At 47.3% G+C, this 27733-nt stretch overlaps 2 protein-coding genes across 3 annotated transcripts; both read left to right on the top strand.

Annotated features, from left to right (window-relative positions):
• Positions 1–3193: 3193 nt before the first annotated feature.
• NWD1 (NACHT and WD repeat domain containing 1) lies at positions 3194–8707 on the top strand. The gene is given in 12 exon segments (XM_030509761.1): positions 3194–3323; positions 4061–4162; positions 4387–4516; positions 4674–4701; positions 4932–5022; positions 5439–5569; positions 6633–6661; positions 6663–6799; positions 7229–7362; positions 7364–7546; positions 7549–7779; positions 8612–8707. Coding segments are annotated over 12 exon segments (1422 nt in total).
• A 1348-nt stretch (positions 8708–10055) lies between these two features.
• On the top strand, positions 10056–24876 carry SIN3B (SIN3 transcription regulator family member B). Of its 2 annotated transcripts, XM_030509778.1 has the most exons (19): positions 10056–10204; positions 10816–10922; positions 11944–12097; positions 13088–13351; positions 13735–13878; positions 14125–14247; positions 14735–14824; positions 15263–15381; positions 16098–16305; positions 17000–17116; positions 17489–17727; positions 17983–18166; positions 18392–18986; positions 19498–19667; positions 20218–20391; positions 20658–20750; positions 21031–21125; positions 21551–21755; positions 22131–24876. In XM_030509778.1, the coding sequence occupies exons 1-19, from the start codon at positions 10103–10105 to the stop codon at positions 22359–22361; spliced, it is 3414 nt and encodes a 1137-aa protein (XP_030365638.1). In that variant the 5' UTR covers positions 10056–10102; the 3' UTR covers positions 22362–24876. The 2 variants fall into 2 exon arrangements, with proteins under 2 accessions (XP_030365638.1, XP_030365639.1); XM_030509779.1 differs by lacking the exons at positions 10056–10204; positions 10816–10922; positions 11944–12097; ... (3 more) ...; positions 14735–14824; positions 15263–15381 and having other exon boundaries at positions 16226–16305; positions 16737–17116.
• The last annotated feature ends 2857 nt before the right edge of the window (positions 24877–27733 follow it).

The following is a 27733-nucleotide window of genomic DNA, read 5'->3' as shown; positions in this document are numbered from 1 at the left end:
GCAGACAGGTCAGCATTTACACGAACAGAGCTGCACTTTCTGGAAGGAATGCACAAGAACTTCAGACCAGCTGAAATTAGTGGGCATGCAGTGGTAAGATTTCTGCCTACAGCACCTGTCCAAGTTGTGGCAGACCTCATGTACTTCCAGGAATAGTTTGGGGATGGAGGAGGTGCCATGGGGCTGGATTTGCACCAAAGGACAAGGTTTTAAGTTAAACCCACTCTCCCACTGTAAGGTTTGGAATTCATATGGGCTGGTGTGTAAAGTGACACAAGGACTTCCTGTAACTCCTGCAGCCTTGGTGAGAGCTAATGAATTATTCCAGGGGTATTATGGTGAGAGCACTTGCTGCCTGTTGGACAGCACTGCAGACACGCTAATTCCTAACCCAAGGGAGCTCTTTCCTCATCTGACACTGGTACAGACTTCATTAGTGATCACTTTTCACTTAGACCAGTCCCAAGGAAAGCTGCAGAGAGCCATTCCCCATCCTAATTTTAGCATCCCATCTTGTACTACCTTATCACATGATTATGTAGTGCCATAAATGTTTACATAAATTTACATAAAGAGAATATTCCCGTTCTGAAGAAATGATAAACTCATATGATTAAAACACGTAAGGAGAAAAATGCCCTTTATATTCCCTGTGTCTTTTAATTGTGCAGCTGTGAAAAGGATCTATGAACATAAGACCATGTATCAGTGTGTGCTCACATGTATCAGTGGGCAGTGCATGTGGGTGCTGGGAGTGAGCACTCATGTTGGTGTTTGTGTGCATACATGCACTTACTTTTCTTCCTATTTGCTTTGTCTTCTCAATTTATCTTCAATTTACCTTGTCTGTTGATTTAACTCAGTGAATATGTCACTTCAAAGGTACCACAAAGATTTTTCCAGAAATTGGCAATCTCTCTTGGCAAAAGCACAGCAGGGGAAGAGGCCATAAAAATTTCACAGACTTAACTCTGTATGAAAAGATTCTCTGCGGGTACAATTGCCTTTTCTTGTGGGTATTTATCACTGCTGAGATGGCCAACAGCAGGGCCGAGTGCTCTTAAAATAGGATGGAGGATTTGCAACAGCAAGAGGCAAGAAATCCATGTTTCTGGATCAATGCTGCTGTATTGTATTCTAGAACTATGCAAGGCAAAATTTCCAGATCCAGAGTTTTCATATTAGCAAATAAAACCCCAGTGTGACAAGCCAGAACAGAACCTTGAAAAAAGGGTAATGTAGTAACGTTGGCACAAGCCTACAGAGATTTGGAAACCACAGTTCTACAAGACTTAACCACAATGGCATCTAGATGAAACTCAGCACAGATTAGATGATAGCAACATAAACTGCATTTTCAGTGCAAGCACTAAAATGACAATTAGATGTCCCAGCTCCAAATTCCTAACTTGTGGTGTGCTGCACAAATCCTTCCATGCAGACATGGATGCAGAAAGAGAGACCCTCCTGGAGAAAGCATAGGCCAGAAGCACAGGCCTTCTGTCAGAAGCAGGGCCTAATGTTGGAGGTAAATCAACTTCTTTCCTCTTCTATCCTGTCCAAAGGTCATCAAAATACATGTGATGGAGGAAAAAAACCCACCCAAATGCTCACAGGTTTTCTATCTGCTTAGAAGCCTCCTGAAAGTCAAATACTGCTGTACTGATTTCCTACAACTTCTGGATTAAGTATTTTGTATGCTTGAGTTGTGTATTCTCCAATGAAGAGTTAGGTGGCTGATCATCCTCAAGCACCTGGACTTGAGGATTTACATCATCCTTTTGTTTCTATATTCAATTGTAAAACAAGTTCCATGTATAAATTGTCTGAATATACTTCAGAGGTAGTTGAACTAGTCCCATTTAGACTAATTTGCACAGAACTTCTAGCATAAAAGGGGCTATTGAAACGTGGGGGATCCTTCTATGATAAAGATAGGGTTGAAATGTTGCAGCAAATAACCTACAGTGTTGAGGTTCCTTGTCCTGAAAGACTTGGTCATCTACGGTCCAAATCCCTAAGTCTTTCACAGGAGAAATCCCTGCTGAGACATTCTGAACATCTCAGTGTCCCTTGCACAGTTCCAGCAATGAAACCTGCGTTATCATTAGTGTTCAGCCTGCTCTAAAACCTAAGCATGACAGAATGACTTAACTTTCTGTTTTTACAATAGCATTAACTAAGAACCTTTAAAACTATATTTTTCTGCAGGCCACTGACGTGAGATGGGGTATTTCTGAGCTTGTAGACCCTGATCACAGAAACACACAACTCTCTCTGGAGGAAACCGAAGCCTGTCAGAAACTGTTGGCTGGTCTCACCTTTGTTGTAAGTGCTACCACCACAGTGCTTACCCAATCCCTATGGCTAAAGTGAGACCTGCAGAGCAGGCCACACACACTCAGAAGGTCCACTGGACAGGTAAAGGTGGTGTTCAAAAGCAATCAGCCTGCCTGAGCAGCTTCAGGAACCAGCTAGCTGATGGGGCTGAGATGTCAGCAACTGCTGGTAGCCCCTAGAAGACAAAAGGAGCCCTGGCAGGCACACACACATAGTCCAGCCCTGAACAGAGGCTCTTCAGAGCAGAATATTGTATGTACTAACTAGCAGATATAAGAGGCAGATGGAGATACACGCAAGGCAAGAAGCTCTTGTTCCAAGCTTACTTCCTCCACAATACATCAATATTGCGGAGGTTTATTCCTCAGTAACTAAGGAATAAATACAAATTCCCCATGCAAAGAACCAGAAATGAAAATGCCATAGCACCCACCAGGGACACAGTGGGGTGTCACACTGCAGGCTGATGCCTCTTCTATGCTTCTGCCCTATTCAAATCCCTCCAATCCCTCCTAACCCCTGAAAGCTCCCCACGGCACAGCCCACCTCAGCTTCCTTGAAGCACTTTGGTGAAAGCCCCCACCAGAAACCCACACCCAGAACTTTAAGCCTTGCAGAAGAGGAGAGGAGGCTGAGACACCTGCAGAAGTGCCAGGTTGCTTCCTCAGGTTGTTTTGGGTTTAGAAAGTTGCTGAACAAAGAGAATAAACACACAGCCCCAGGGGGCATAAGTTGAAGCCACAGGTAAATAAATCACCAATTAAATATTTGTGCAAGTTGTGCCTGATTTCCCTCAAGACACTTCCACCAGAGGAAAAGTGTTCTTTTCTTTGTGCCTTCTTCCCCAGAGGTAATGGGGAGGCTCTGCCAGCAGTGCCTGAGCTGGTGCAGTGTCTGTCCCCATCCTGTTCTCATCCCACTGTGTGGATTTCTCCAACCACCTGGTGGGGCCCTACACACAACGCTCATGGGGTTCCTCAAAGGTAGGATTAGTCCTGGGGACAGATACAGCTCTAACATATATCTAATCATCCATCTGTTACGAATGAGATCCAAGAAACATGATAAATAAACAGAGCAAGGAGGAGAGAACATCTCTTTCTGTAGAAATCGAGTTTTGCCTGTGAGCTTGCACAAAGGCAGGATTCCTCAAGGTCCATTTGCCTTTGTGCTCAGTCAGGCACCATTCCCATTCGCTTTTGCTTCAACAAATGAGGATAAAGTGGGTCATTTTGTCGTCAGGACAACAAAAGCACACATTGACCTAGATATGTCTGAGGGAACCTAATCTTCCTCTGGGCACAGACTATGGGGTTCAGACAGCACAGGGGGGTTCCAGTTGGGGAAACACAGCATAGCAACAACCTCAAAATGCCTCTTTCCTGTCCATGCTATCAAGAACAGCCTCTCCCCTTTGTGTATCACTATAGGTGTCACAGTGATGGCACTTAGTTCTGATCACTGGCTGCTGGTGGCAGGCTCCCAGGACGGCTCAATGCTTGTCTGGAATAGGGACGTTTTTGAGATGGTGCATGCCCTTCCTGGGCACTCTGAGGAGCATTCTCCAATTTTATAAGTAGCAAGCTCTTTCCATGTCTGAAAAGAGCTCTACCAGCTTGGTGATCCTTGAGCTGTAGGCACAAAGACACCTCCCAGCAGTCTCCCACTTGTGAAAGCACCGAGAATCCCTCATTTTGTGAATCCTCGTCTTATTTTATAGCTGAGGTGCGGTGTGTGAAAGTGTTTGGAAAAGGAACCTGTGCTGTTTCAGCTGCCATGGATCACAGTCTGCACACCTGAAATTAGATTTCTGGCAGAGAGAGTTTATTATCCAGGATACATGTACTGAAGAACAGCCCTCACATCACCCTCACGTGGATGAGGGGCACATGATTGTATATTCTTCCTCAAATACATAATACTTTATGGTGAAATGTGCTGAAAGAACAAGAACTTCAGAAGTTACAGGCGCAATTATGAAGCTTGTAGACAGAAAAGCTACCCAAGTCCTCCCTACTCCTGTCTCTTTTGCCACCTCTTTGCTAGGTCAGTGCTTGGCACCTGGAAACAGCAGAACTCATCTTCCAGATGAGTTCTTCCAGATGAGACCTTCCAGACACATGACTGTGTCTGAAGGAGGAACACTGAGTCCGTGGAACAGCAACACTGGTGAGCTGCGATCCAAATGCCAGCTATAGGGCTACAGGAAGAAGCACCAACATCCAGTGCTCTGATCCATAAGCAAGGAAAGATGACAATGGGATTTAGTGGGCATCTCTATCCATGGTACACATCTATCTGTTCAACTTTCTCACTTGTATTTTCTTAACCAGAGGTTTACTGAGCCAGACAACAGATTTGGTAACCAACGGGCCTGCCTTCTCCATTCTGAATAGAGCATCCTCCTCACACTCCCATATCCTAGTTCCCAAATGGACAAGCATAACACTTTCTATCCGGCTGCACTTCATAGCTTTGCCCAATACCACACAGCCAAATTAAATTTCACTGCTGATCTATCCTTTTTCCTTCCTGAGAGGCAGCTAAGTTATCCTAACTTCCTGTCTTACTCTTGCCTTATTCTTGTGTAGATCTCTTCTGATGGAAACAGTCTGCTTGAGAAGCTTCCTGGAAGGGTTTGCTTTGTGATGGTGTCAGAAAATGAGTCCATTCTTGCTGCAGGTTCAATAGCACCCATTCCTTAGGGAAGTGTTGGTAAGAGCTGCTCTCCACATGGCAAGTGTCCTTCAAAAGGGGCCACCACGTGGAATTTCCCATTAGCCTGGCCTTATTTAACTATTGGGCTTAAGGGGGTAACAAAGATGGGGTGAAAATCAATTTGTGAAGAGTCAGAACACTGTCTGTGTACCAGAAGCCCTTTCTCAAGGGAATAAGCGAGATGTAAGAAGTGAAAAGGACTTAAGATGGCATGATTGTTTTACAGTTTCTAAGCTACCCTTTGGGCTTACATTTAAAGAGATACAGGAATTAAATCACATGCGTAAAGAGATGGTGTTGAAGGGGATTAGAGACTTCCTCAGCTCAATAAATGAGTAACTAACATTTTCTTGGGTTAGGCTTTGAGGAGTATGTGTGAGTGTACCTGGCAGACCCAATGGGATTCCACAGGCTCCTGGAGGCAGATTTGGAACATGAAGGAGTGGTTCACACAGTGATCTCTGCAGGCAACAGCATCGCTGTTACTGGTTCCCAGTCTGCATCTATCCAGGTGGGGAGGAAGGAAGGCTGGGCAACTTCCCACTCAGAAGCATCCCTTACAAATCAGCTCACAGAACATGCCCCTGATCCAGAAAAGGAGTCATTTGTCAGAGGCGGCGGGAGAAATTGCAACACGACCATCAAGGGAATGATCAGCAAGTCTCGTTTATTTCATCAACAGGCTGCGGTTATATGGATATGATAATAAGCCTCATACATAGTGCAAAAGCTAGCTCATCATTGGTTTACAGTTAAATGTCATCCCCGCCCATACCTCCTTGTTCCTGAAACTCTTGTGGTTATACAGATCCTGTTTTTAACACTTCTCCGGCCTGCAGCCAACTCCCCCGTTGGTCAAGGACACAGTGTCCTTGCCTTATATAGTCTTGTTTTAATTACCCAGTTGTTTCTAACTTCACCTGCTGTATTTTATCATGTCCTCTTTCTTCCATCCAGAGTTCGATAAAACTCTCCACAGTCATTTAGATCCCCAGCAACCTGTCTGGGGGTTGGATTTGCGGTTCTGAACATGTTTCTAGTACTGCCACACTTCTGAAAAGAAGATGACCATTGACCCCTCTCTTTATTGCTTCAAGCCTTTCTGTTCTCCTTTTATTTTTGACACTGAATGGGGAGCACTTTACCAATTCAGAGGGGCAGCCTCAAGCCAGTGCACGCCTGAGGCCTGAAATACAACTGCATTTCTGAAATGTTTTAAATTTGAACTCCTAAAAGCTGCCTTGTTACCCATCTGTGAGCAGGAGCCAGAGAGAACACACAATTGGAGCACCATCTCCTGCCAAAGAAAGAGGCAAACAACCAGTACAGTCCAAAACATGCAGGATCTAATTAGCTATCTTTCAAAGCAAAGGAAGCAACTGGGCTGAATGGCTCCAGGGGCTTCAAATATTTGCTTTAGGGTAAGAAGGTAATGTTTTGCCTTCTAGTATTAGGCTGTTACCCTTACTTATGTTTCTGTACAAGTTAGTTAAGGTATATTGTTTTACCTCTTAAATGGGACTAAGAAAAGTGTAGCTCAGGCACTGGTGACTTCTCCCCCCAACTTTTCCCAGGTGCAGAGTTTATCAGACCAGGGGTTGCTGACTGGATGGCACGGGAGCACCAGTAACATTCTTGGCCCTGTGCAACTGCACTTTGGTTTCTGCCTCTCACAGTGCACTGCACCTTGGAGTGTGGAACCTCTTTGACCATCATCAGCAGAAAAACTGGCAGGAACTACGTCTATTTCACCCCACCTGAAGACACACATAAAGTCATCATCTGGAACTGCACAAAAGGTGAACTGCATCTCAGAAATACTGCATTAAATTACGCCTGCAGAAGGGGTAGGATAGAAATCAAACAACTCACAGAGGCAGCAAGGGGGAGGGTTGGCTTTCTGAGCACCACACAAGCACAGTCTGCTCCATTCTGCTTTTTCTAAGCATGAGATTTAGGAAGATTCGTTTCAGGCTTTGAGAGCTTTTTAATCTCCTCTCCAAAGTTTTGGTCTAGAACATGTTATTATTATGACATGGGAAAATTGGAAATATGAATAATATGCAAATTATAATCACAAAGAGAAGCCAATCATGAGCCCCATCTGAGGGAAGACATTCACATGCAGTTGGAGTAAGGACAGTCTTGCTGATTTCCCTCTGTTTTACAGGTGAAGTGTGCGACACACTGGACACCTCTGCCCAAGTGAGATGCCTGAAAATAGCTGAGCAAAACCAGCTGCTTTTCACTGAGTTTATATCTGGAACAGTTCTTGTCTTTCCACTGAACTCCAGGCAGGACACCAGCATGGATCCCACCTCCAGAGTGGCCGAAACCAGTCAAGGACATAGCAATAAACAAGCCGGAAACACAGCTTGCCATAGCATACGATGATTTAGTCCTCATGCTGGATATTAGCCCTGCAGATCCATGCCCGGTGATCGACATCTACACCCTTAAAACTGAGATCCCTGGCACTAGGATTTCCAGAGTGCTATCCTTGCAGATTACAGAGTCCTCTATGGCACAACTAGCGAGGACTTATTCCTTTATGACTGCCCTCGGGCCCAAGTGTTTCCTTTGGAAGGTCACAGAAGCCAGATCTCCTCTTTGGAAAGCAGCCACAGAGAGCAGCAGGCACTCAGTGGATGCGAAGATTTCCTCCAGTGTCTCTGGGACTTGGAGTTCTGTCAGCAGGAACACAAGATGTGCTATTCTAAGGTGCTACAGTGGTAAAACAGTGTCGATGGTCAATTACTGCCCTGAGGCGTCAGGGAGGATCCAACTGACAGGATTCCCAGGAACCAGAGAGAATCCCCAAATCCTGACACATCTGGTTAAAACGACACGCAGGAAGCTGTTCTCAGCATCTAGGTCTGATTTTCATAAAACCACAGACTGGTTTGTGTTGGAAGGGACCTTGAGGTTCATCCAGCTCCTGCCATGGGCAGGGACACCTTCCACTAGAGCAGGTTGCTCCAAGCCCCTGTGTCCAACCTGGCCTTGAACACTGCCAGGGATGGGGCAGCCACAGCTTCTCTGGGCACCCTGTGCCAGCGCCTCAGCACCCTCACAGGGAAGAGCTTCTGCCTCAGAGCTCATCTCAGTCTCCCCTCTGGCAGGTTAAAGCCATTCCCCTTGGCCTGTCTCTACAGGCCCTTGTCCAAAGCCCCTCTCCAGGCTTCTTGTAGCCCCTTTAGTTACTGGAAGGCTGCTATATTTTAAAGCATCCTTACATCTAGATACACTATCAAGGTGTCGATGCTGTTTCTCTTTCACCTGACAATACACCATGGACTGAGCTACTCCTTTCCACGGATGACTTTTGTACAGTCATACTGGGTTCTCTTTCCTGCACAGCTACAGAGTGCTTCACAAGCCAGGGGCTTTATTTTGTGATACCTCCGATCCTCCTTCCAGGATCACTCTTGTAAAAATCTTCATGTATCACCTCTATTCTTAAGCACTGAATAACCACTTAATACTCTATAGCAGCTTCACTTCAACCTGCATTTACTGGCATACCAATCTAACCATAAACATCCATTTTCAGCCCACAGCTCTTCTGAAAGGCATTTGCTGTGCTTGCTTCTCAAAAGATGGTAAGTATTTGTACACTGGATTGCAGGATCAGTCCATTACAGTCTGAGATGTTGCAAGCAGCGAGTAATTGTGAAATGCTAGCAACAACAAGGAAGTCTGTACTCCTGCCTGTATGAAACAGGCATGTAGCATCCTTCATGTTGTAAGAAGGGAAACATGCCATACAGCAACAGTTTGTGCAAGCATCGGAACAGAAGTGAAAACACCAAATCTAGAGGCAGCATGTCAGCTTTGTGACTGGAGCTTGCAACTGCAAGACGGCAGTCAGGAGTATTCCAGCTCATAGTAGAGAAACATATTCTGGGTTCAAGTATCAGCAACAAGTTTTAAGGGCAAAGCAAGAAAGGTTTCGGCAAGCTTCTGTCATGCAAATCCTCTATCATGCCCTAAGGAGGAACAAGCAGCACGGCTTATTCTTCCCCCTCTCCTTGCTCTTTGCATGACCCGGTTTTACAGAGTTCAGGTTGTCTGGTAACAAGGGACCACTTGAGGGAAGTGACAGATTTTAAGTCCAATTCTACAAGCCAGTAAATGCTTTGTTCTGAGCTGGTTTATGGATGGGTTTCTGCAGGTGCCTTGCTGGCTGTACAGGGTGTATACACAACCAACAGCACGGTGCTAACTGCAGATGGATTTGTTGCAATAAGAAAAGCCGGTTATACAATTTGTGAGAAGTTTCACTGTCCCAACACCCCCCCTGCCCCGTACAACCCATTCTAGAGCATCGTGGTAAAATCCAGAAAAAACCAGAGGGAAAACTCAAGCAAGCAACAGTACAACCAAGGAAATTCCTCCGGGAGCCCGACTCATACCAGCAAGTGCTCTCAAATCTGCTCAGTGGTGTAAAAAGCAGAGATGAATATGCTAAGCCAGCACAAACACCCATGGCTGAGCCTGGGGATTGCTCTTTTTATCCTTTTCCCTAAGTGTCTTCGAATTCCAGTATTAAACACTGCTGAGAGCTCCCTCGCTACTCAGTGCATGGATACCCGGGCACCACACTGCTATCGCCACACACCGCAGTAACACCCACCTCAGAAACAAACACAAAACCCACCCTAAACCCGCCCCATTTTATCCGGAGCCCGGCGCGCCCCGCTAACCGCAACAGGCCCCACCTCGGTTCGCCCCTTCCCGGTTCCCTGTACACGCAGCAGACATCCCGCAGCCCCGGATCGCGCTCACCCCCCGCCCGCCCCCCCGGCGCTCCCACAGGCCGCTCACACGCTGAGGCGCGGCTCCCGCCATGGCGGTTGAACGGCCGGAAGCAGCGCTCCCGGGGCGGCGCTCCACGGCAGCCGCGAAGGTTCCGCTCCGAGCCGGGCCGGGCCGCGCCGCGCCGTGCGCAATGACGCAGGCGCGCTCCGCACGCGCTGACGGCGGGGGTAGGGGACGGGGAGGGGGGGGGCAGGCGGGAGCGCGCTCCTGCCCGACTCCCAACATGGCGGCGGGGGGCGGCGGCGGCCGGGGGGGCAGCGCCCCGCGATGGGGCGGCGGCGGCGGCGGCGGCCGGGCCGCGGCGCAGGAGAAGCTGCCGGTGCATGTGAGTGCGGCGAGCGCCCCGCCGGGACCGCCGTGATTTCCCCCCTTCTCCCATCCCCGCTCCTCGAGCCCCCTCGCGGGTCGGCCCTGCCCGCCCCGCCGTGATCTGGCCCGCCCGCCCCTTGGCGCCTATGTCCCCCTCCGGTAGCGTGGGGTGTCCCGGGGCCTTTGCCTCCCGGTGCTGCGGGGCACCCCCGTCCTCCTCTCCCGGTACCGTGGGGTCTCCTTGGGCCTGCGCCCTCCTCCTCCCGGTGCGGTGACACCCCCCCACACACCCCCTCGGGGCTGTTCCCCCCTCCCCAGCCCACCCGTTCTCCTCTGCTGCTGCGCTCACCCTCCCTGGGGACCTGCTCCCCTGTCCCCCTCCGTGCCTTTGCCATCCTCTTCCACCACTGGAGCCCCCCCCCTCCGGTACGGGCCTGCCTGCCTCGGCCTCCTCATCTGTTACCGTGTGCCCCTCCCCGGGCTGCTCCTCTTTTCTCAGTGCTGTGGGGCTCCCCTCAGGGCCTGTTCCCCTCTCCCTCAGTGCCGTGGGGTGCCTCCGCCTCCACTGTGGGGTGTCCCGGGGCCTGTTCCCCCTTGCTGGGCCTCACCCATGTTCTCACCCTGCAGGTAGAGGATGCGCTTTCCTACCTGGACCAGGTTAAGATCCGCTTTGGCAGCGATCCTGCCACCTACAACGGCTTCCTGGAGATCATGAAAGAGTTCAAGAGCCAGAGGTAAAGCCCAGGGCTGCTCTGGGGAGCTCCCCTGCCTTTGCGGGGTCCCCCAACCCTTCTACCATCTTTCCACCTCGCAGACACACAGGCCATCCTGCTGGGCTGGCTCCCACTAGTGCAGTCACTAGGCACTGGAGGTGGAGGGTCTGTGTCCATCCCATCGTTTTCAAGAGACAAAACCCATAGGAATAGAATCAAAGAATCAACCAGGTTGGAAAAGACCTTTAAGATCATCAAGTCCAACCATTCCCCAGCACTGCCAAGGCCACCACTAACCCATGGCACTGAGGGCCTCGTCTACACGCTGTGTGAACACTTCCAGGGATGGTGACTCCACCAGTGCCCTGGGCAGCCTGTTCCAATACTTGATTACCCTCTCTGCGAAGAAAATGTCCCTAATCTCCATCTAAACCTCTCGTGGCGCAGCTTGAGGCTGTTTCCTCTTGTCCTATCGCTTGTCACTTGGGAGAAGAGACTGACCCCACCTCACTACAACCTCCCTTCAGGTGGTTTTAGAGAGCGATAAGGTCCCCCCTGAGCCTTCTCTTCTCCAGACTAAACCCCCCCAGGTCCCTCAGCCGTTCCTCATCACACTTGTGCCCCAGGCCCTGCACCAGCTCCGGTGCCCTTCTCTGGCCCCGCTCCAGCACCTCAATGTCTCTCTTGTAGTGAGAGGCCCAGAACTGAACACAGGACTCGAGGTGCGGCCTCACCAGTGCCCAGTACAAGGGGAAGAGGCAAATCTATTTGTACTTCCCAATCTGAAGCAAAGATCTTGAAAATAAGTGAAGACACATGAGGGCAGAGCCTCTCTGTGACCTGCCAGCCCTAGAGGTGGTGGCTGTCAGCCTCAGTGGGCATTCCCTCTGCTTTGGCTAATTTCTAGGTGTGAGGTTCCCAAACTTACTCGTTAAAAAGTGCACCTCAAAAAAGCCGGATGCTTGGCATACCTCTGGAATTTTTTTAGGCTTCATTTGTATTTCTGATTTGGACACAAGTAACAAACTCCTCTCCATTTTAGCATTGACACACCTGGAGTAATCCGACGCGTTTCACAGCTTTTCCATGAGCATCCTGACCTCATTGTAGGATTCAACGCTTTCCTCCCTTTGGGCTACAGGATAGAAATTCCAAAGAATGGGAAGTTAAATATACAGTCACCTTTGAATAGTCAGGTAGGTTATAGAGCTCATATTCTCTATATGAATTCTGTTACACGTGTCACTATGGACATCTCTTGCATGGGTTAGGCTATGTAGATATACCTGTATTGTGTGTTGCTACAGCTTTTACATGCTTTTCAAAGTCTAGCCTAATGGGTATAATATAATTTGAAATATTTCTTCTCAAACCTGTGGTTAATACACAAGAATGGTATCACTGTACAAAGGGCCACTTCAACTCCAAACTCTTCAGTCAGATTTGAAAACTGCAGTTGTAATTGGCCTGACATTACATAGATTCTCAGTACGTGATGTGTGGAGTGACAGATTTCCAAAAGCAATCCTGGAACAATCACATTTCCAGCCTTCCACTGAGAAACTGGGAAGAAAAATACACGTTGGGTATTGCCACGCAGTGGCAAACATCCTGCAGTGAAAGACATCTGCTGTAATACAGATGGATGCGTGTTGGCCTCTGCTGCTTTTCTGTTGTTGTTGTGTGGTTGTGGAGGATGAAACAGCTATTACCTGAACAAATTACTGATAAACTTGTGGTTTAACTCTTAATTAGTAGGAGTAAAGATCTTTCAGATCTGTGTTCCCTTAGATCTCTCTGTTGCTTAGAGATTTGGCATCTGCACGAGCCTCATGTTTGAATGTCTTTCAAAACTCAGTTCTTCTGAAATAAGACAGTGGTAACAGAAGCTGTGGGGGGTGGTGTTTGGGACACCCTCTCAAGGGTAGGGGATGATGCAGTCACAGTCAAATGTGGTCATGAGCCAGATGGTTCATAACCCAGATACGACTTAAGGGATATTTTTAAGCTGATGGTGTTAATGAAATAGGGAGGGCAATTTATTGGCTAATTGAGGCTTTTTTCTTTCTTCTTTATGTGATTATCTTTTTTAGTTAAGCAGCTTGAAAGTACTGATGCTCGGTTGTTGTTGAATTTGCACCTATGTTTCCTTACAAGTCGCTGTGTTGTGTGTCTTGTGCCACTAGGTGCCCTCAGAGCCTGTTCCCAGCGCTCTCCCTGGCAGCGGGCTCTTGTTGCACTACTCCCAGGAGAATTCGCACAATCACAGTGACTGCTCCGAGGAGTTCAGGCAACAGCTTCCATACAAAGAAGATAAATCCCAAATTCCTTTGGAATCTGATTCTGTAGAGTTCAATAATGCTATCAGTTATGTGAATAAAATCAAAACACGTTTCCTTGACCATCCAGAAATTTACAGATCCTTTTTAGAAATTCTTCATACTTACCAGGTAAACTCTTCCATATAAGATGCTGTGGGTTTGCACTGTAGCTGTTTGAGTAGCTGTTGTCAACTGAAATGTCTGCCTGTTGAACAGGCGTGTGCAGTTCCCAAGCATTAGCCTTTGTCCAACAATTGCCTCAGAGATACCCCCATGAAATGACAGAAGGGAGAAGATTGTAGAACCTTCCAGGGTCTGAGGTGTAAAGGGGTAGTAACTGGATCTGTCTTACTCTTTGGTTGATTTAGTGCTACTTGGATGAACTGTAAGAACCTGGGGCTATCTGATAGTTATTACAAGTGTGTGTAGCACAGGGAGTTTGGGCTGTTATGGGTTTTCTTGCAGAGTGAGGTCTGGTTTTGACTGTTTCACATCTGTGTGGCCCTTTTCAGAAAGAGCAGCTGAACACTAAAGGCCGACCCTTTCGAGGCATGTCAGAGGAAGAAGTGTTCACTGAAGTGGCAAATCTCTTCAGGGGACAGGAGGATCTGCTTTCTGAGTTTGGACAGTTCCTCCCAGAAGCTAAAAGGTCCTTGGTATGTGTAAGCTTGGAACAAGGCAGAATATTGAACACTCTCTGTGTGTAGAATACATAAAGGAGCTTTAGGAATGCAAAACATTATGGAAAAACATACAGCCAGGAGATCAATTTTGCTCTTTTTAGTTGAATTTTGCAGCACAGGTGACTTAACTACATGCTCTGTGTCCTGTTCAGATATGTAGGGTTCTTTAGTTGCACTGATCAAGAAGAGAACGTTGAAATCATTATTTATTCACTTCAGTTCACAGGAAATGGACCATGTGAAGTGAACAGCGTCCAGAAAACGGAGCACGAGAAGAATCTGGAACACAGCAAAAAGCGATCCAGACCACTGCTGTTGCGTCCCGTTTCTGGCCCTGCAAAGGTATCTTTTAGCAAGTAAAAACTTAGAATAACTTGATGTTACTCCTTGGGTTTAGGTAATAGCTTTGATAAAGTTGTCATGAGTAACATCCTTGAGGTGTTAGGTACAAGAAACAAAATCTCAAAGTTATTTTAAAAATAATAATTACAGGAGAAAAAGGGAACATTTAAAGTATGCTTAAATGTGTGTGGTAACACTGAATACTAAGTATCAAGACCTTCTGTACCAAGTATTGGCCCTGGAAAGGGATAATTTATTGCTTCTACAAAGAAATCTCTTTGGAATTCTTACTCAAGTGATTCTTTTTTGTTGCTGTTTCTTCTCCTTAGCTGGGAGTCGTTTGATAGAGATTGCTGTGGAGGACTTGACACAGCTATGCTAGGTCACTGCTTGGGAAATAGAGAGTTTCAGCCTTTGCAGAGAGCTGGTGTATGTCAGTGGAGTGGAATTTGGTAACATTTAAGTCTAACTGCTGTTCTTTTAACAGAAGAAAATGAAACTGCGAGGTACCAAAGATCTGTCAGTAGCGACAGTGGGAAAATACGGAACACTGCAAGAGTTTTCCTTCTTTGACAAGGTCAGCATCTGGCCTGTTCTTACATCCTGTAGGCTTGCTTACAACCAGTTATGTGGTTATTACTTGGTTGGTTTTGTGTACAGTCTGTGTGTCAGCACTTAGCAATTGCCTGACTTCAAGTGGTAGAGAGAGACACACCAAGAAAAGAGAAAATAGGTGGGTTTGAAAGATGAGCAGAAACCGATAATTAACCTTTTCCTGAATGCTTGTCTCCTGCAGACATGTTTTTCTCTATTTTTCCATGATGTTTCCTCATGGTACCATCTGTAGTTACAAGGTTATTGTTTGAAACTGGGCATTTTTGTACATACTCTCTTTTCGTGTTGCAATATAGACAGAGGTTTGTCACCGTACCCATGCTTCAGACTACTTAGAACATGAACTAAACAAAAGTGGGGCTCAACTGATCTGATCATTTCTCTCCAAACTGTGCTGTAGGTGCGTAGGGTGCTAAAGAGCCAGGAAGTCTATGAGAATTTTCTCCGTTGCATTGCTCTTTTCAACCAGGAGTTGGTCTCTGGCTCCGAGTTGCTCCAGTTAGTTACACCATTTTTAGGGTAAGTTACTGACTATCTTCTCTGTGTTGTACTACTTAGGTCTTAACTCTGTTACTTTTTGGTAGACGCTGTGATCTTGGCTACTGAAGTTTTGGATTTAACTTCAGAAATAACCTCCTAGGTAGCAGGCAACAAATGGAAGGCAAATCCAAAAAGAGGAGTAATAAAATCCGAATCTTTTCATGTATCTACACAATTCTTAAAGACCATTTTGAGCAGGATATTTTCCTCTGCATCCAGCTGAAAGCTGCACAAGCAACAGACTACCTGATGTATTCAATCACTGGGAACAGAGAATCTCATGAATTCTGGAGGGTGGTCTCTGTTCACACGGCTTGTTCTAACCTCTCAAAGGATAATACAGGTATAAACATGAAATCTCAGAACAAAGCTGTGAAAAGGATAAGTAGTTCTAGCTCTGATGTGAGCCCTCTAGTGCTGTTTGGCTTCCAACAGAAGAGGGAGTCGCATGGCAAGGGTCAGTGAGTCCCCAGTCAGTTAAGGGCAGTATTTGTGAAGTTCTGAAGGGAAATTCTTTTCCTGCCTTGAATCAAAAAAACCATAAAATAATTCAGAGAGAATGATAACAGAGCTAAAACGGTGGTGAAATATTTTTCTCTGCAATGCTGGTTACTTTTAGGACACATGAGGACACATGAGCCACCCTAAAACTGTCAGAGTGAACTAACAAAATACACTTACATGTGTTTTTGAAGGAAATTCCCAGAACTGTTTGCACAGTTCAAGTCCTTCCTTGGTGTGAAAGAGCTTTCGTTTGCTTCTCCACTGAGCGACCGATCTGGGGATGGAATGAGTCGGGAGATTGATTATGCTTCCTGCAAACGCATCGGATCAAGCTACCGGGCTCTCCCCAAAACCTATCAGCAGCCAAAGTGCAGTGGAAGAACAGCCATTTGCAAGGAGGTACTTTGGGATCAACCTCTTCAGTCCCCAGACACACACTGCACCTGCATAAATTGAAGTGGGGTTGTTAGTGCTACAGCTTCTGCGCATGAATTCCCCTCTTAGCCAGCTTTAACCTCATATCAGTTATTCATCCAATTCACTGAAATCAGAGCATCCACTAATTTTATCTAAGCCCATCTCAAGTTCAGTCTTTAGTGGCTTTTGAGGTGGTGTGCGTACACGAATTATTCCTAGAGACAGAAAAGAATGTTAAATAGCCTGAGATTAATTTTCTAGCAGTGGACAAATACAGCCTTTAGAAAGTTTCTCTCCTGAAAGAGCACTGTGAGCCAGCAGCTCAGGCACTGTTCTCACTGAGAGCAGACGTCTGCAGCGCCGCTGCTCCCACCTCTCGCTGTTGCTGGCAAATATGCCTCCTTTACTTACAGTTGCTGATTACTCCAGAGTGATCTTTGTGGTTTGTGAGATGATCATGAAGGTGCTTTCTGAGCAGGGCCCTGGCACAGTTCCACACAGACCTCTCATCATCTGTGGAGCAGTCATTGCAATGACTTACGAAGTAGGTCTGAAACATCCAATAGAAACTCAGGGAGGAACTGTGCAAAAAGAAACCAGAGAAGTATCAGACCTCGTGAGAACAGCTCTGGGCTCACAAGGCTCTGTTCAATGTCATGTCTTTGCACTGTTGCAGGTGTTAAATGATACCTGGGTTTCATTTCCATCCTGGTCTGAAGACTCCACTTTTGTCAGCTCCAAGAAGACTCCTTATGAGGAGCAGTTGCACCGCTGTGAAGATGAACGGTTTGAGGTACCTCCACTACTGAGCTCTTTTCTGCCTGTCTCCTCCTCAGGAAGCAAACCTTCTAGCCCTGATTCTGAGTGAATTAATTAGTGGCCAATTGCTGAAAGTTCTATTTGTGTTTGTTGGTTTAAGCTAGAGTTTGGTGTTTTCCACTTGTCTGGAGTCTAACAGTTCTTTCTAGGCATGCATCCAGTTCTGTAAAGCACGTTACCTTTGGGAGAACTGGCAGAGGTATATTTTCCAGTAAGAAACCTTTGCTGATGCATCTTAGCTCCACTTTGTGGGACTGGAGCACATGTCACAGACCTGGTGCCACTGGTCTCCCATTTTCCTGCTATGCCTGTTCTTACAGTGTGTCTTTTGTGAACTCTTTAATAGTTGGATGTTGTCTTGGAGACCAACTTAGCCACAATACGTGTGCTGGAGAGTGTGCAGAAGAAACTGTCACGACTGACTCAAGAGGATCAGGAGAAATTTCGACTGGATGATTGCTTGGGAGGAACATCAGAAGTGATCCAGCGCAGGGCCATCTATCGCATCTATGGTGATAAAGCACCAGAGATCATTGAAAGCCTTAAGAAAAACCCTGTTACTGCCGTTCCTGTTGTTCTTAAGAGGTAATTCCCATTCTCCTGTGTTCATCTGGGTTCTTTTAAGAACTGATGGAGAATTTTTAAGGCAACTCTTTTCTGTAGATGTTTTTTCAAAGGACAGCTCATCCTCAGTGCTGGTGCTTTGATTTATTTCTTTATTTATTGCTTCCAGCAATACTGACAAGTTTTTGGTGCCTCACAGTTGGCGACGTTAGAAATACTTTGTCTGTCTTACTGTGCTTGTCTCTTTGAACTGAAGTACATTATACATTTGTGCAGATTGAAAGCAAAGGAGGAGGAATGGAGGGAGGCCCAGCAGGGCTTCAACAAGATTTGGAGGGAGCAGTATGAGAAAGCCTACCTGAAATCCCTCGACCACCAGGCCGTCAACTTCAAACAGAATGACACCAAAGCTTTGCGCTCCAAGAGCTTGCTGAATGAAATTGAGAGTGTCTATGATGAGGTGCGTGTGTTAGTGACTAATCCACCCTGGATGTCCTTTGTTGATAGTAGTATCTAGACATTTAGGTAGCACTTAGGATCTTGTTGAAGTGGTAGTGCTCTGAAGAGTTCTCAGTCAGAAATGACTGTCCCAAGCAGAGCATTAATACTGCCTTATTTCTTCTGGCAGGAATGGCTCTTGAGCATGGATTGGAAGGATCTTTACCTATTTGTCTCTTGATTACAGCATCAGGAGCAGCATTCAGAGGGGAGAAGTTCGTCCACAAATGAGCCTCATCTTATCTTTATCTATGAAGATAAGCAGATTTTGGAAGATGCAGCGTCTCTTATCAGCTATTATGTAAAAAGGCAGCCTACTATCCAAAAGGAGGATCAAGCCACCATCCGGCAGATAGTGCATCACTTCATACCTGAGCTGTTTTTCTCTCAGCCCCCTGAGCACAGTATTTCTGAAGAATCAACAGATGAGGACAGAGAAAACCATCAGGGGCAGAACCTGGATACTCCTGAGCTACGCAAAAAACACGTGCCTGGGCCTCCAAGCAGTCCTTTGGAGGCAAAAGCAACCTTCTGTGATGTTACAGCTGCTGAGCCCCACAACACTTTGGATGATGTTTACAGCCTGTTCTTTGTCAATAATAACTGGTATTTCTTCCTCCGCCTTCACCAGACTCTGTGCTCGAGGCTCCTAAAGATTTATCGTCAAGCTCAGAAGCAGCTTCTAGAATATCGGACTGAGAAAGAGAGAGAGAAACTCCTCTGTGAGGGAAGAAAGGAGAAAACCAATGATCCAGCCATGGAACTAAGGCTGAAGCAACCAAGTAAGAATAATGCAGGACACAGTCCATTCCTAATGCTCTGATTGTTAGTACTTGATTAGAGATACCTGAGTAACTGAGGCCAGCAGGCAAGTCTGCAGGGAATGAGGAGGTGCAAACCTCTACTCTGGCTGTGATCTGAGGATCCAGCTAATTTAACAGGGTAACTAGTTTGTAATTGATCTTCTGAGGGCTTTCGTGTGTAGTTCATAGAGACTTCACATCTGCCCCTTCACAGTGGCAGATGTTCTCCAGTGTCTCACTGTATGAATCTCTGACCTCAGTTTACAATGTAAATGGCTCCACAACAAAAGAGTTAAGTACACAAGGCAGTCATGGAAGTGCACGAGGTAAAACTGTTACAGTCTGTCAGCACTCCTTAGGGAGAACTGTCTTTCTGTAAGCATGCTCTGGATACGGAATGTCACGGTCTCAAGCAGTGCTGTCCCTTGCATCTCTTGACTTCACTCTGCCTCTTACATGCATTAAATGATGGCACTTTTCCCCTACCCAGGCGAGGTGGAACTGGAGGAGTACTACCCCGCGTTCCTGGATATGGTGAGGAGTCTGCTGGATGGGAATATTGACCCAACACAGTACGAGGACACCCTGAGGGAGATGTTCACTATCCACGCCTATATCGGCTTTACTATGGACAAACTGGTGCAGAATATTGTCCGCCAGGTAACTAAGTGGATGGCAGTGCTGTGCATCGGGGGGCCACACATACCCCTTCTACAGACAGACACGTTGCTCACAGTACCCTGTAATGCAAGGACACACTAAACTTAGAGCAGATTCATAGATAAGTTCTGTATGGAGGGGAAGCACTCAAACAGAAGTTCAGTGAAGAGAGTTCAGCAGCAGTACAGGGACCACCTGAGGGGATTTACTCTTCCTGGCCTTTTCCAACAAGTTTTGAGTTCCAGTCTTTTCAAAATTCTGCCATTCCCAAAATACATGTAAGCCAAAAAATAAAGAAGTCCTTTTTACTCTAATCTGTCTTCTAATTGTAGTTCTGTTACAGTTAAGGCACCTCAGCCCCTCACTCTTCTCTGTTCCTTTTATTGCAAAGTAATGAAAAAGAGAGTGAAAGGTGTAAAGTCTCTGGAGTTCAAGCTTTGATGTTTTGTCTGAGGTGTGATGCTGTGCTGAGTTTTGTGCTCCTTTCGTAACACCTTAGAGTTTAGTTTTGGCCCAGACTTGCTGACCGAATTCCCCCTTTTAATGGCAGCTTCACCATCTAGTGAGCGATGACATCTGCCTGAAGGTTGTTGAGCTCTACTTGAATGAAAGGAAGCGAGGTGCTGCTGGAGGTAACTTATCCTCTCGCTGTGTGCGGGCAGCAAAGGAGACCAGCTATCAGTGGAAGGCTGAACGTTGCATGGCTGATGAGAACTGTTTCAAGGTAAGAACCTCCTGCCAGAGAACTTCATAAAGAGTGTGGCACTTTACCTGGGAGAAATGGAGCTGGAAGCTCCAAGGCCACAATGGTGAGCAAGAGCACTATGGAGAGAAGGTACCAAAACCAGAGCCTAGACAGTAAAGTGACACTGAAAAGCCCTACTGCTTACTTCTCTCCTAGCTCTATTTGTTGTCCAGATGACTTGTGAATATACAGCGTTTTATTGTGAACCATGTGGCCAATATCTTGTGCCTGTAACTTAATTACAGGTAATGTTTCTTCAGCGGAAAGGGCAGGTGATCATGACCATTGAGCTGCTGGATACAGAAGAAACCCAGACAGAGGATCCTGTGGAGGTCCAGGTAATATCACACTGACCATGGGGTCTGCTCTACCACAGGCAAAGGAGATGTTTTCCTTCTTTCTTGTTCCAAAGCGTGAGACTTTTCCAGGAGGATAAGTTCACCTGGGAGGCAGGGAGATTACACGTGGGGCTGTGGTCACCGACAGAAATGGATATGTTAACAAAAGGGTTTCAACATAAATCAGCTTCATAAAAGGAGCTTGGAAATAAACTAGTTCTTTTCAGTGATGTTTGTCTAGAGAGTGAAACTTGACTTGAAATTGGTCTCTCTTGTGTAGCACCTGGCTAACTACATGGAGCAGTACGTTGGGGTAGAAGGAGCTCCAAACAACCAGAATGATGGCTTCTTACTGAAACCAGTCTTTCTGCAAAGGTGAGCTCCCTCTCCTTAGTTGCACCTACAGCAGCTCTGTGTACCTGGCAGTGATTTTAGGTGATGTGCCATATAGGCAACTCTAGGGAAATGCACTCATCTTTGAGGTCCAAAGGGGCTGCTGTGGTCCAGTGCACTGCATAAGAGCGCTGAAGGAAAAATACATGACTGCTGCATTGAGGTTTGTTCATGAACCTGTGTTTAGAATGGAGTGGGACTGTCTAAGCCGTCCCTTCTGGCAGGAATTTGAGGTCTAATTTGTTCCGATTTCACTACGTATTTGTCAGAGTGGAGGGAGATCCTGGAGAAAGTCTGACCACTAAATGTGGAGCCAGACATTTCATATTTGTGCTGTCAGCTCAGCCAGCTGAAGGGAATGGATAATCCAGTGTGACACTTGCTTTGTAACCCTTGTTACCTTCTAGAAACCTGAAGAAGTTCCGCAAGTGGCAGTGCAAGCAGGTGAGAGCCCTGCGCAGCGAAGTGAAGAGCTCCTGGAAGAGGCTGATCGGGGTGGAAAGTGCCTGCAACGTGGACTGCCGCTTCAAGCTCAACACCCACAAAATGATGTTCATCATGAACTCGGAGGATTACATGTACAGGCGAGGAGCTCTCTGCCGAGCCAAGCAGGTGCATCTCCTATTACTCTCTCTGCAGCTTGGGCAGTAGCAGAGGTTGAGGGTGTGAGCCAAAGACAGGTAGCCATAAGAAGTCTTGTGACTGAATTCCTGCAAACTACACCCAGATGTTACTACTCTCTGTGGGATGAAACATGGAGGAGAGCTGGTAAATGCTCTGTGCTTTGGTTTAGTTTAGCAGCCTTTTCTTTACCATGCAGATTTTAAGGGGGAGTGGCAAACATTAAGAAATAGAAATCTTTAAATGCAGGTATGGGATTTCCTGGTTTACTGTTTGCATTGTGTGGTAAAGCATGTGCATCTCAAGCAAAGAGGTGGGGGTTTTGGCTCGGAAACCTCTCAGTGATCTTTACTGTCCTGCTTTCAGGTACAGCCAATGGTGCTGCTAAAGCACCACCAGCAGTTTGAAGAGTGGCACAATAGATGGCTAGAAGAGAACGTGACCATGGAGGCAGCTGATGTAGTGCAAGACTGGCTAATGGGAGATGAAGACGAGGAGATGGTGCCCTGTAAAACCACCTGCGAGACGGTGAATGTCCACGGGGTCCCAGTGAACAGATACAGAGTTCAGTACAGTCGCCGTCCGGCTTCGCCGTGAGCAGAGACTAGTTCCTGGGACCAAGAGACGTAGGAGCATTGCTGGTGAAACACATTTACTCTGAGAATAGTGGTGGGAATGCAATGTATGTATTAATGATATTTATCCAAACAGCATTTTACTTTGGATTATCATGTATTTTCCATATGGCATAGACTTTTCTCCTTGCAGTGTAATCCTCCAGCCATCATGAAGAGACTTATAAAAAAGCTTTATGGGAAGAGGGCTCTTGGCATTGCCACGCACTTTTTAGTAGTTTCCTGAGCTTTAGGCCGCTGCTGACCAGCCAGTACTGAGTGAGGGGGTCAGGCTCTGGGTAAACTACCACGAGTGGCTTTGTTGGAGATGGAGCTGCGCTGGTGTTTGAGCAGATGCTGGCAGCTGCTTCCACTTCAAAGGGATTAATGTTCCCTATCATCCTCCTGAATTTATGCCACCTTGGAGCCTGCAGAACTCTCCAGTGTAACCTCTGAGTGCCAGCAGGGCTGAGAGCACCAGCACAGGCTGCTCACCCCACTATGGGCTGCTTCCTTGTGTACTGGTAAGGCAAAGGATGCAGCACTTGTTACTGGTGCTCTAGTGAGAAAAACGCCAAAACTGAGACAAGGGTGGGCAGCAAACTAAACGCTCTATCTCCCACTCCTCAACTAAGTATTTTGGAGCATGAACTAAAGGGAAGAAACTCTCTGAGCTGCAGTGCTGGGCAGGAGAGCAACGTGCGCCGCAAGACAGCCTCAGCCCATCAGCCACCCCCCTGCAGCTGAGCGCCGGCTCCCACGTGTTGCTTTGTGAACTCACAATCTGCTGCAGACTCTGCCATCTCCAACCCGGAGCTGCTCGGAGCGTGTGCGTGGGGAGGAATATCCATTGCGAGGTCTGGCCTCTTTTATTTGAGTTTGGTATTTGCATGTTGCTCAGCAGCCTCTGGAGACTGCGCTCTCAGGCGCTTCTCTTCCCTTGTGCATGCCCGGCCGCCGTGGTCCTGCTGGGTTGTCCCACTTCGGTAACATCAGTAGATGGAGCTCTTGCAGCGCAGTGTTTGTGCTGGGTCTGAGGTTTGTCCCAGATACTTCCCTGTTTCTGCTGGGTCAGCACAAGATGCTGTGTGTGCGGTGGTGACACATGGAAATCTGTAACGGGCACTATTAGATCCAGCCACAACCATCATAGACAAGCTTTTCCACTGAACCATCTGTGCTTCTGTCTGAGCTTTTTTGCAGCGAAACCTAACAAAACCCTACCCCAAACCACGCAGAACACTACGTCAACTGTCTGACTTAATCTAGTGGAAAACCAAGAAACTTCAGCCGTGTCTGTCCTGCAGCCCCACTGGGCCATTGCTCTTGTTTTTCAGGAGCCAAGGGCTCCGCACTGTCCATGGAGTGTGTTACAAACAGAATGTCATGAGGCAGGTCCAGCCTCCTTTCAGCTCTGCTCCCAGCCTTTTGCTGCCTTTTGGGGGGAATAATCTTCCCCACCCTGGTACTTTTGTGGCTTTGATTTTTAGGTTCTAATTTCTGCCAGACCTAACTAGCAGCCTGTAGGATTTGTCCTGGGTTATTTCCACTGTACAACATTTGGTTTTGCAATTGTCTCACTTGACAGTAGAAAAATTGGCCTTTGGGGTATGTTTAATAGAAAACTCTACTGACTCTTTGTCTATTTTGCAAAATAATCTGTAGGAGGGAAGCAGGGAGGCCAGGCTCTGGCATTCGGGGCCACTTGCACAACCACTGCCAGCAGAGGACTTCTCATCAGAGCTCATGTTCTCAGTGTCTGGGTCTCTGTTCAATTTTGGTTACTGAAATGATCTGGAGGTTCTTCCCCTGCTCTTGTTGCAGTGGGTGCTGGAAGATGCTGCCCACGTAGCTGGTGGGAGCTGGCTGGAGGAGCAGGGGGATGAGCCTGGTGCAAAGCACAGCGTCCCCCTCTTGCTTCCAGACAGCTCAACAAAATACTCCTCGCTCCTGTTCACCTCTCTGCTGTCTTCCAGTGGAGATGACAACTGTGCCAAACGTTACCGTTTTATGATACAGAAAAATGTTTACTAGGAAATAATAGGTTGCAAACTTGTGGCTTAAACTGCATTTGATTCCAAGCGTCCCAAGGTGCGACACGTCTCTGCACCCTCCTGTCCCATCGCCCCAGGTTTAAGTGTACTTCAGGTATTTTTAAGCATCCTTATTTTGTAAACCTTAATTTATAATCTGAACAGATGAAGTAAAACTTTTGCCCTTGACAGCTCTATTGTCTCAAAGCCAATAGCAGCGAATGATGTGACTGGCGTGAGGTGGGCAGTGCAGGATGGAGAGGGGCTTGCTAATGTCTGGGAGGGTTTAAGCTCGACCGCTGTGTATCTGCTTAGCACCACCTTGAGTCAAGAGTTTGTTCTTCCATTTTTTTGAAGGATCTTTGCTTTTGGGCTTGTAATTGCTTTGCCAGCTCTTTGAATGTAGTTTTTTTTTTATATTTATTTGCACATTCAAGTAAAATAAAATATTGATTTTAAAAGTCTGCAGCTCTCCCTGCTTTAAATTGATTTAAAACGAAGTTAAACTTCCTGCCGAGCCCCAGACTCGGTTGTCTTGCACCTGAAGCTGAATTTGAAATGGTAAGAAAATGCAATTGGATGAACTTGCCTTCAGGTAGTTGCTGGACAGGCTCCAGGATGTGATGATTTAGGTGCGTGCCAACCCACTGCTACCAGGCAGCAAATCTTTAACCCTGCCCACACTGAGAAGTCAGTGCACGGTAAGTGTGTGTGAGCGCACTTGCTAACGTAAAAAGGAAACAACATAAAAGGGAAATGAATCACAGAATGAGCTCCCCATGACCCGGCTTCAGTGTGTGCTTGAGCCTAGAACCCCCCCCGTGTGCTGGGCTGCACCTTCAGAGCGTGAGCAGCAGCGCAGGGAGGAGATCCTGCCCCTCTGCTGCGCTCTGGGGAGACCCCCCCTGCAGTCCTGATCCAGCTCTGGGGCACCAGCACAAGAGGGACGTGGAGCTGCTGGAGCGAGGCCAGAGGAGGCCCCGGAGCTGCTGCGAGGGCTGGAGCAGCTCTGCTCTGGAGCCAGGCTGAGAGAGCTGGGCTGGGGCAGCCTGGAGAAGAGAAGGCTCCTGAAGGGGAGACCTTAGAGCAGCTCCAGTGCCTAAAGGGGCTCCAGGAAACCTGGAGAGGGGCTTTAGACAAGGGATGGAGGGACAGGCCAAGGGGAATGGCTTTAACCTGCCAGAGGGGAGACTGAGATGAGCTCTGAGGCAGAAGCTCTTCCCTGTGAGGGTGCTGAGGCGCTGGCACAGGGTGCCCAGAGAAGCTGTGGCTGCCCCATCCCTGGCAGTGTTCAAGGCCAGGTTGGACACAGGGGCTTGGAGCAACCTGCTCTAGTGGAAGGTGTCCCTGCCCGTGGCAGGGGGCTGGAGCTGGATGAGATTTAAGGTTCCTTCCAGCCCAAACCAGTCTGTGATTCTACGAAATAAGTTTCCTGCAAGGAGTGAGCAACAGGCACACGAGGGCCCATGGGCTGGCTGAGAGCAGGGCAGGCCATGGGGTGGCACAGTTGCTCCATCCAGAGAGGTTTCAAAAGAGAACGTGGTGCAGCGCCAGCAAAGCGGAGTTTTTGCGGGTTGGTTTGTTTCACCTTTGCCATGAGAAGTGTGGTGTAAAAATAAGGTCCATGCCTGGCCCCAAGTACTCGCACGCTAAACACAATAGACGTTCAAGAGAAGTGACTGATTCCAGCTCCAAACTCCATAAGCACATCTGCTACAGGTTAAGCCAATACAACTGCAACCATGAAAATAACCCTCCACCCGCCTTCCCCTCAACCTCCCCGAATTCCTGGGTAATAACATGTTTAACTGTGTTCCCTGTGAGCTCTGCGCAACAAATGAATGTGTAGATCTTGCAAATTAAGCTGTAGTGATGTGACCCAGATCTGATAGGAGTTTCCTTTACATCACTCTCAACACTTCCGTTGCCATAACAAAAGGCAACTCTGCTTTCTGTGCAGCGTGTGCCTTGCTCACAGGGAAACAAACTGTTGTTCTCCTAATAACAATCCTCTGGTGCGTACGTTGCATGGGATAGTTAAAATGATGGTTGTGGTGCCTCAGAGGACACAATCCACTTCACACGAGTCTTTTTGCTGAGATCTTGGGCTGCTCACAAAGAGGACATGCCCTGTGCTCAAGGGGAGGGACAGCCAGATCTGACATCACCCCAGAGCAGTTGGAGGTCTCAGCAAGTGAACAGCTTTGGCAAGGACAAGGGAAGACAAGGGAAGACAAGGGAAGACAGCTTAAAAGTGGCTTTGAGGTTTGTAGGATGGAATAAGAATTAATGGTTTAATAAATTCAGTGAAGAATTGCTCAAGGGAGTACCTGCATCCAGGATTTGATATGGCAGGACCTTTTTGTCTCACGGTTCTGTATCACAGTCATGCACAAAGAGCTGCGAACCAGCCAGAGGTGGTCTGGAAGTATGTGTAAATGTGAGTTGAGTTTTCCTTCCCACTTTAGCCATTCCTCTAAATTAGAACAGTAACTCAACCTTAATGAACCTAGAGTTACCTTCACCTCCCACTCATCACAATTAAAGACTAAATTAAAGTCCAACAATTCTGAACCATACATACACTTGTTGAAGGATGAATCCAGTGAGACCTGGTGCTGAAAAGGGATGATGGTGTCTGGCTCATGCAAGCTAGTCCCTATGCCAGTGCCATTATCTTGCTGAGAAAAGACCAGAAGCAGCTATTCCAGAACATGTAGTGAGTTGTAGTGATGCAAATAAAACTGCAAGCAAGCAGAAGGGTAAGTCTGGAAAAAACCTGCCTCCCCAAAAGTATTCCACCAGCGTAAGGCTTACAAGCAGTGAGGTGAATGTGAACACAAAAGGTGTGGTATATCCAAGGGAAAAAGATTGGGTGGGAAGAGGAGAACTGTGGAACAAGCAGAAGAGAGGCAGGGAGACTACCTGGAGCTGTGGAGTCTTGGGGTGATGGTAAGAGACCTGACGAAGCAAGAGGAAGGGGAGCTGGTGTGATGGCAAAGTCAGGAAGGGTGCAGAAGGCACGAAGTTGTCCTGTAGGTGCCAGAGCCTGCAAAGACAACTCTGGGGTGGGGGGATCCTGGTCCAAAGGGCCATCATTTCTGTCTCAATCATCAGTGGAAGGTTTCTGTGCCTGCACCAGCTGGGGAAGGCAGAGCCAGCACTGCACTCATGGAAAAGGTGAGGTTGTGCTGACACTGGTGGAAACGTGGCATGCTGCTGGTGCTGGGGCAGGGCTGCTGCCTCCGTGGTCAGCTCAGGTCTGCATCAAACACAAGCTCAGCCAGGGGCAGGTATTGACTGCACCAAGGTTCCTGACTTC

Source organism: Strigops habroptila, chromosome 20, assembly GCF_004027225.2.
Source record: "Strigops habroptila isolate Jane chromosome 20, bStrHab1.2.pri, whole genome shotgun sequence".
Lineage (NCBI taxonomy): Eukaryota > Metazoa > Chordata > Aves > Psittaciformes > Psittacidae > Strigops > Strigops habroptila.
Note: the sequence above shows the minus strand (reverse complement) of the source record. Positions and strands in the feature narration are given on the sequence as shown.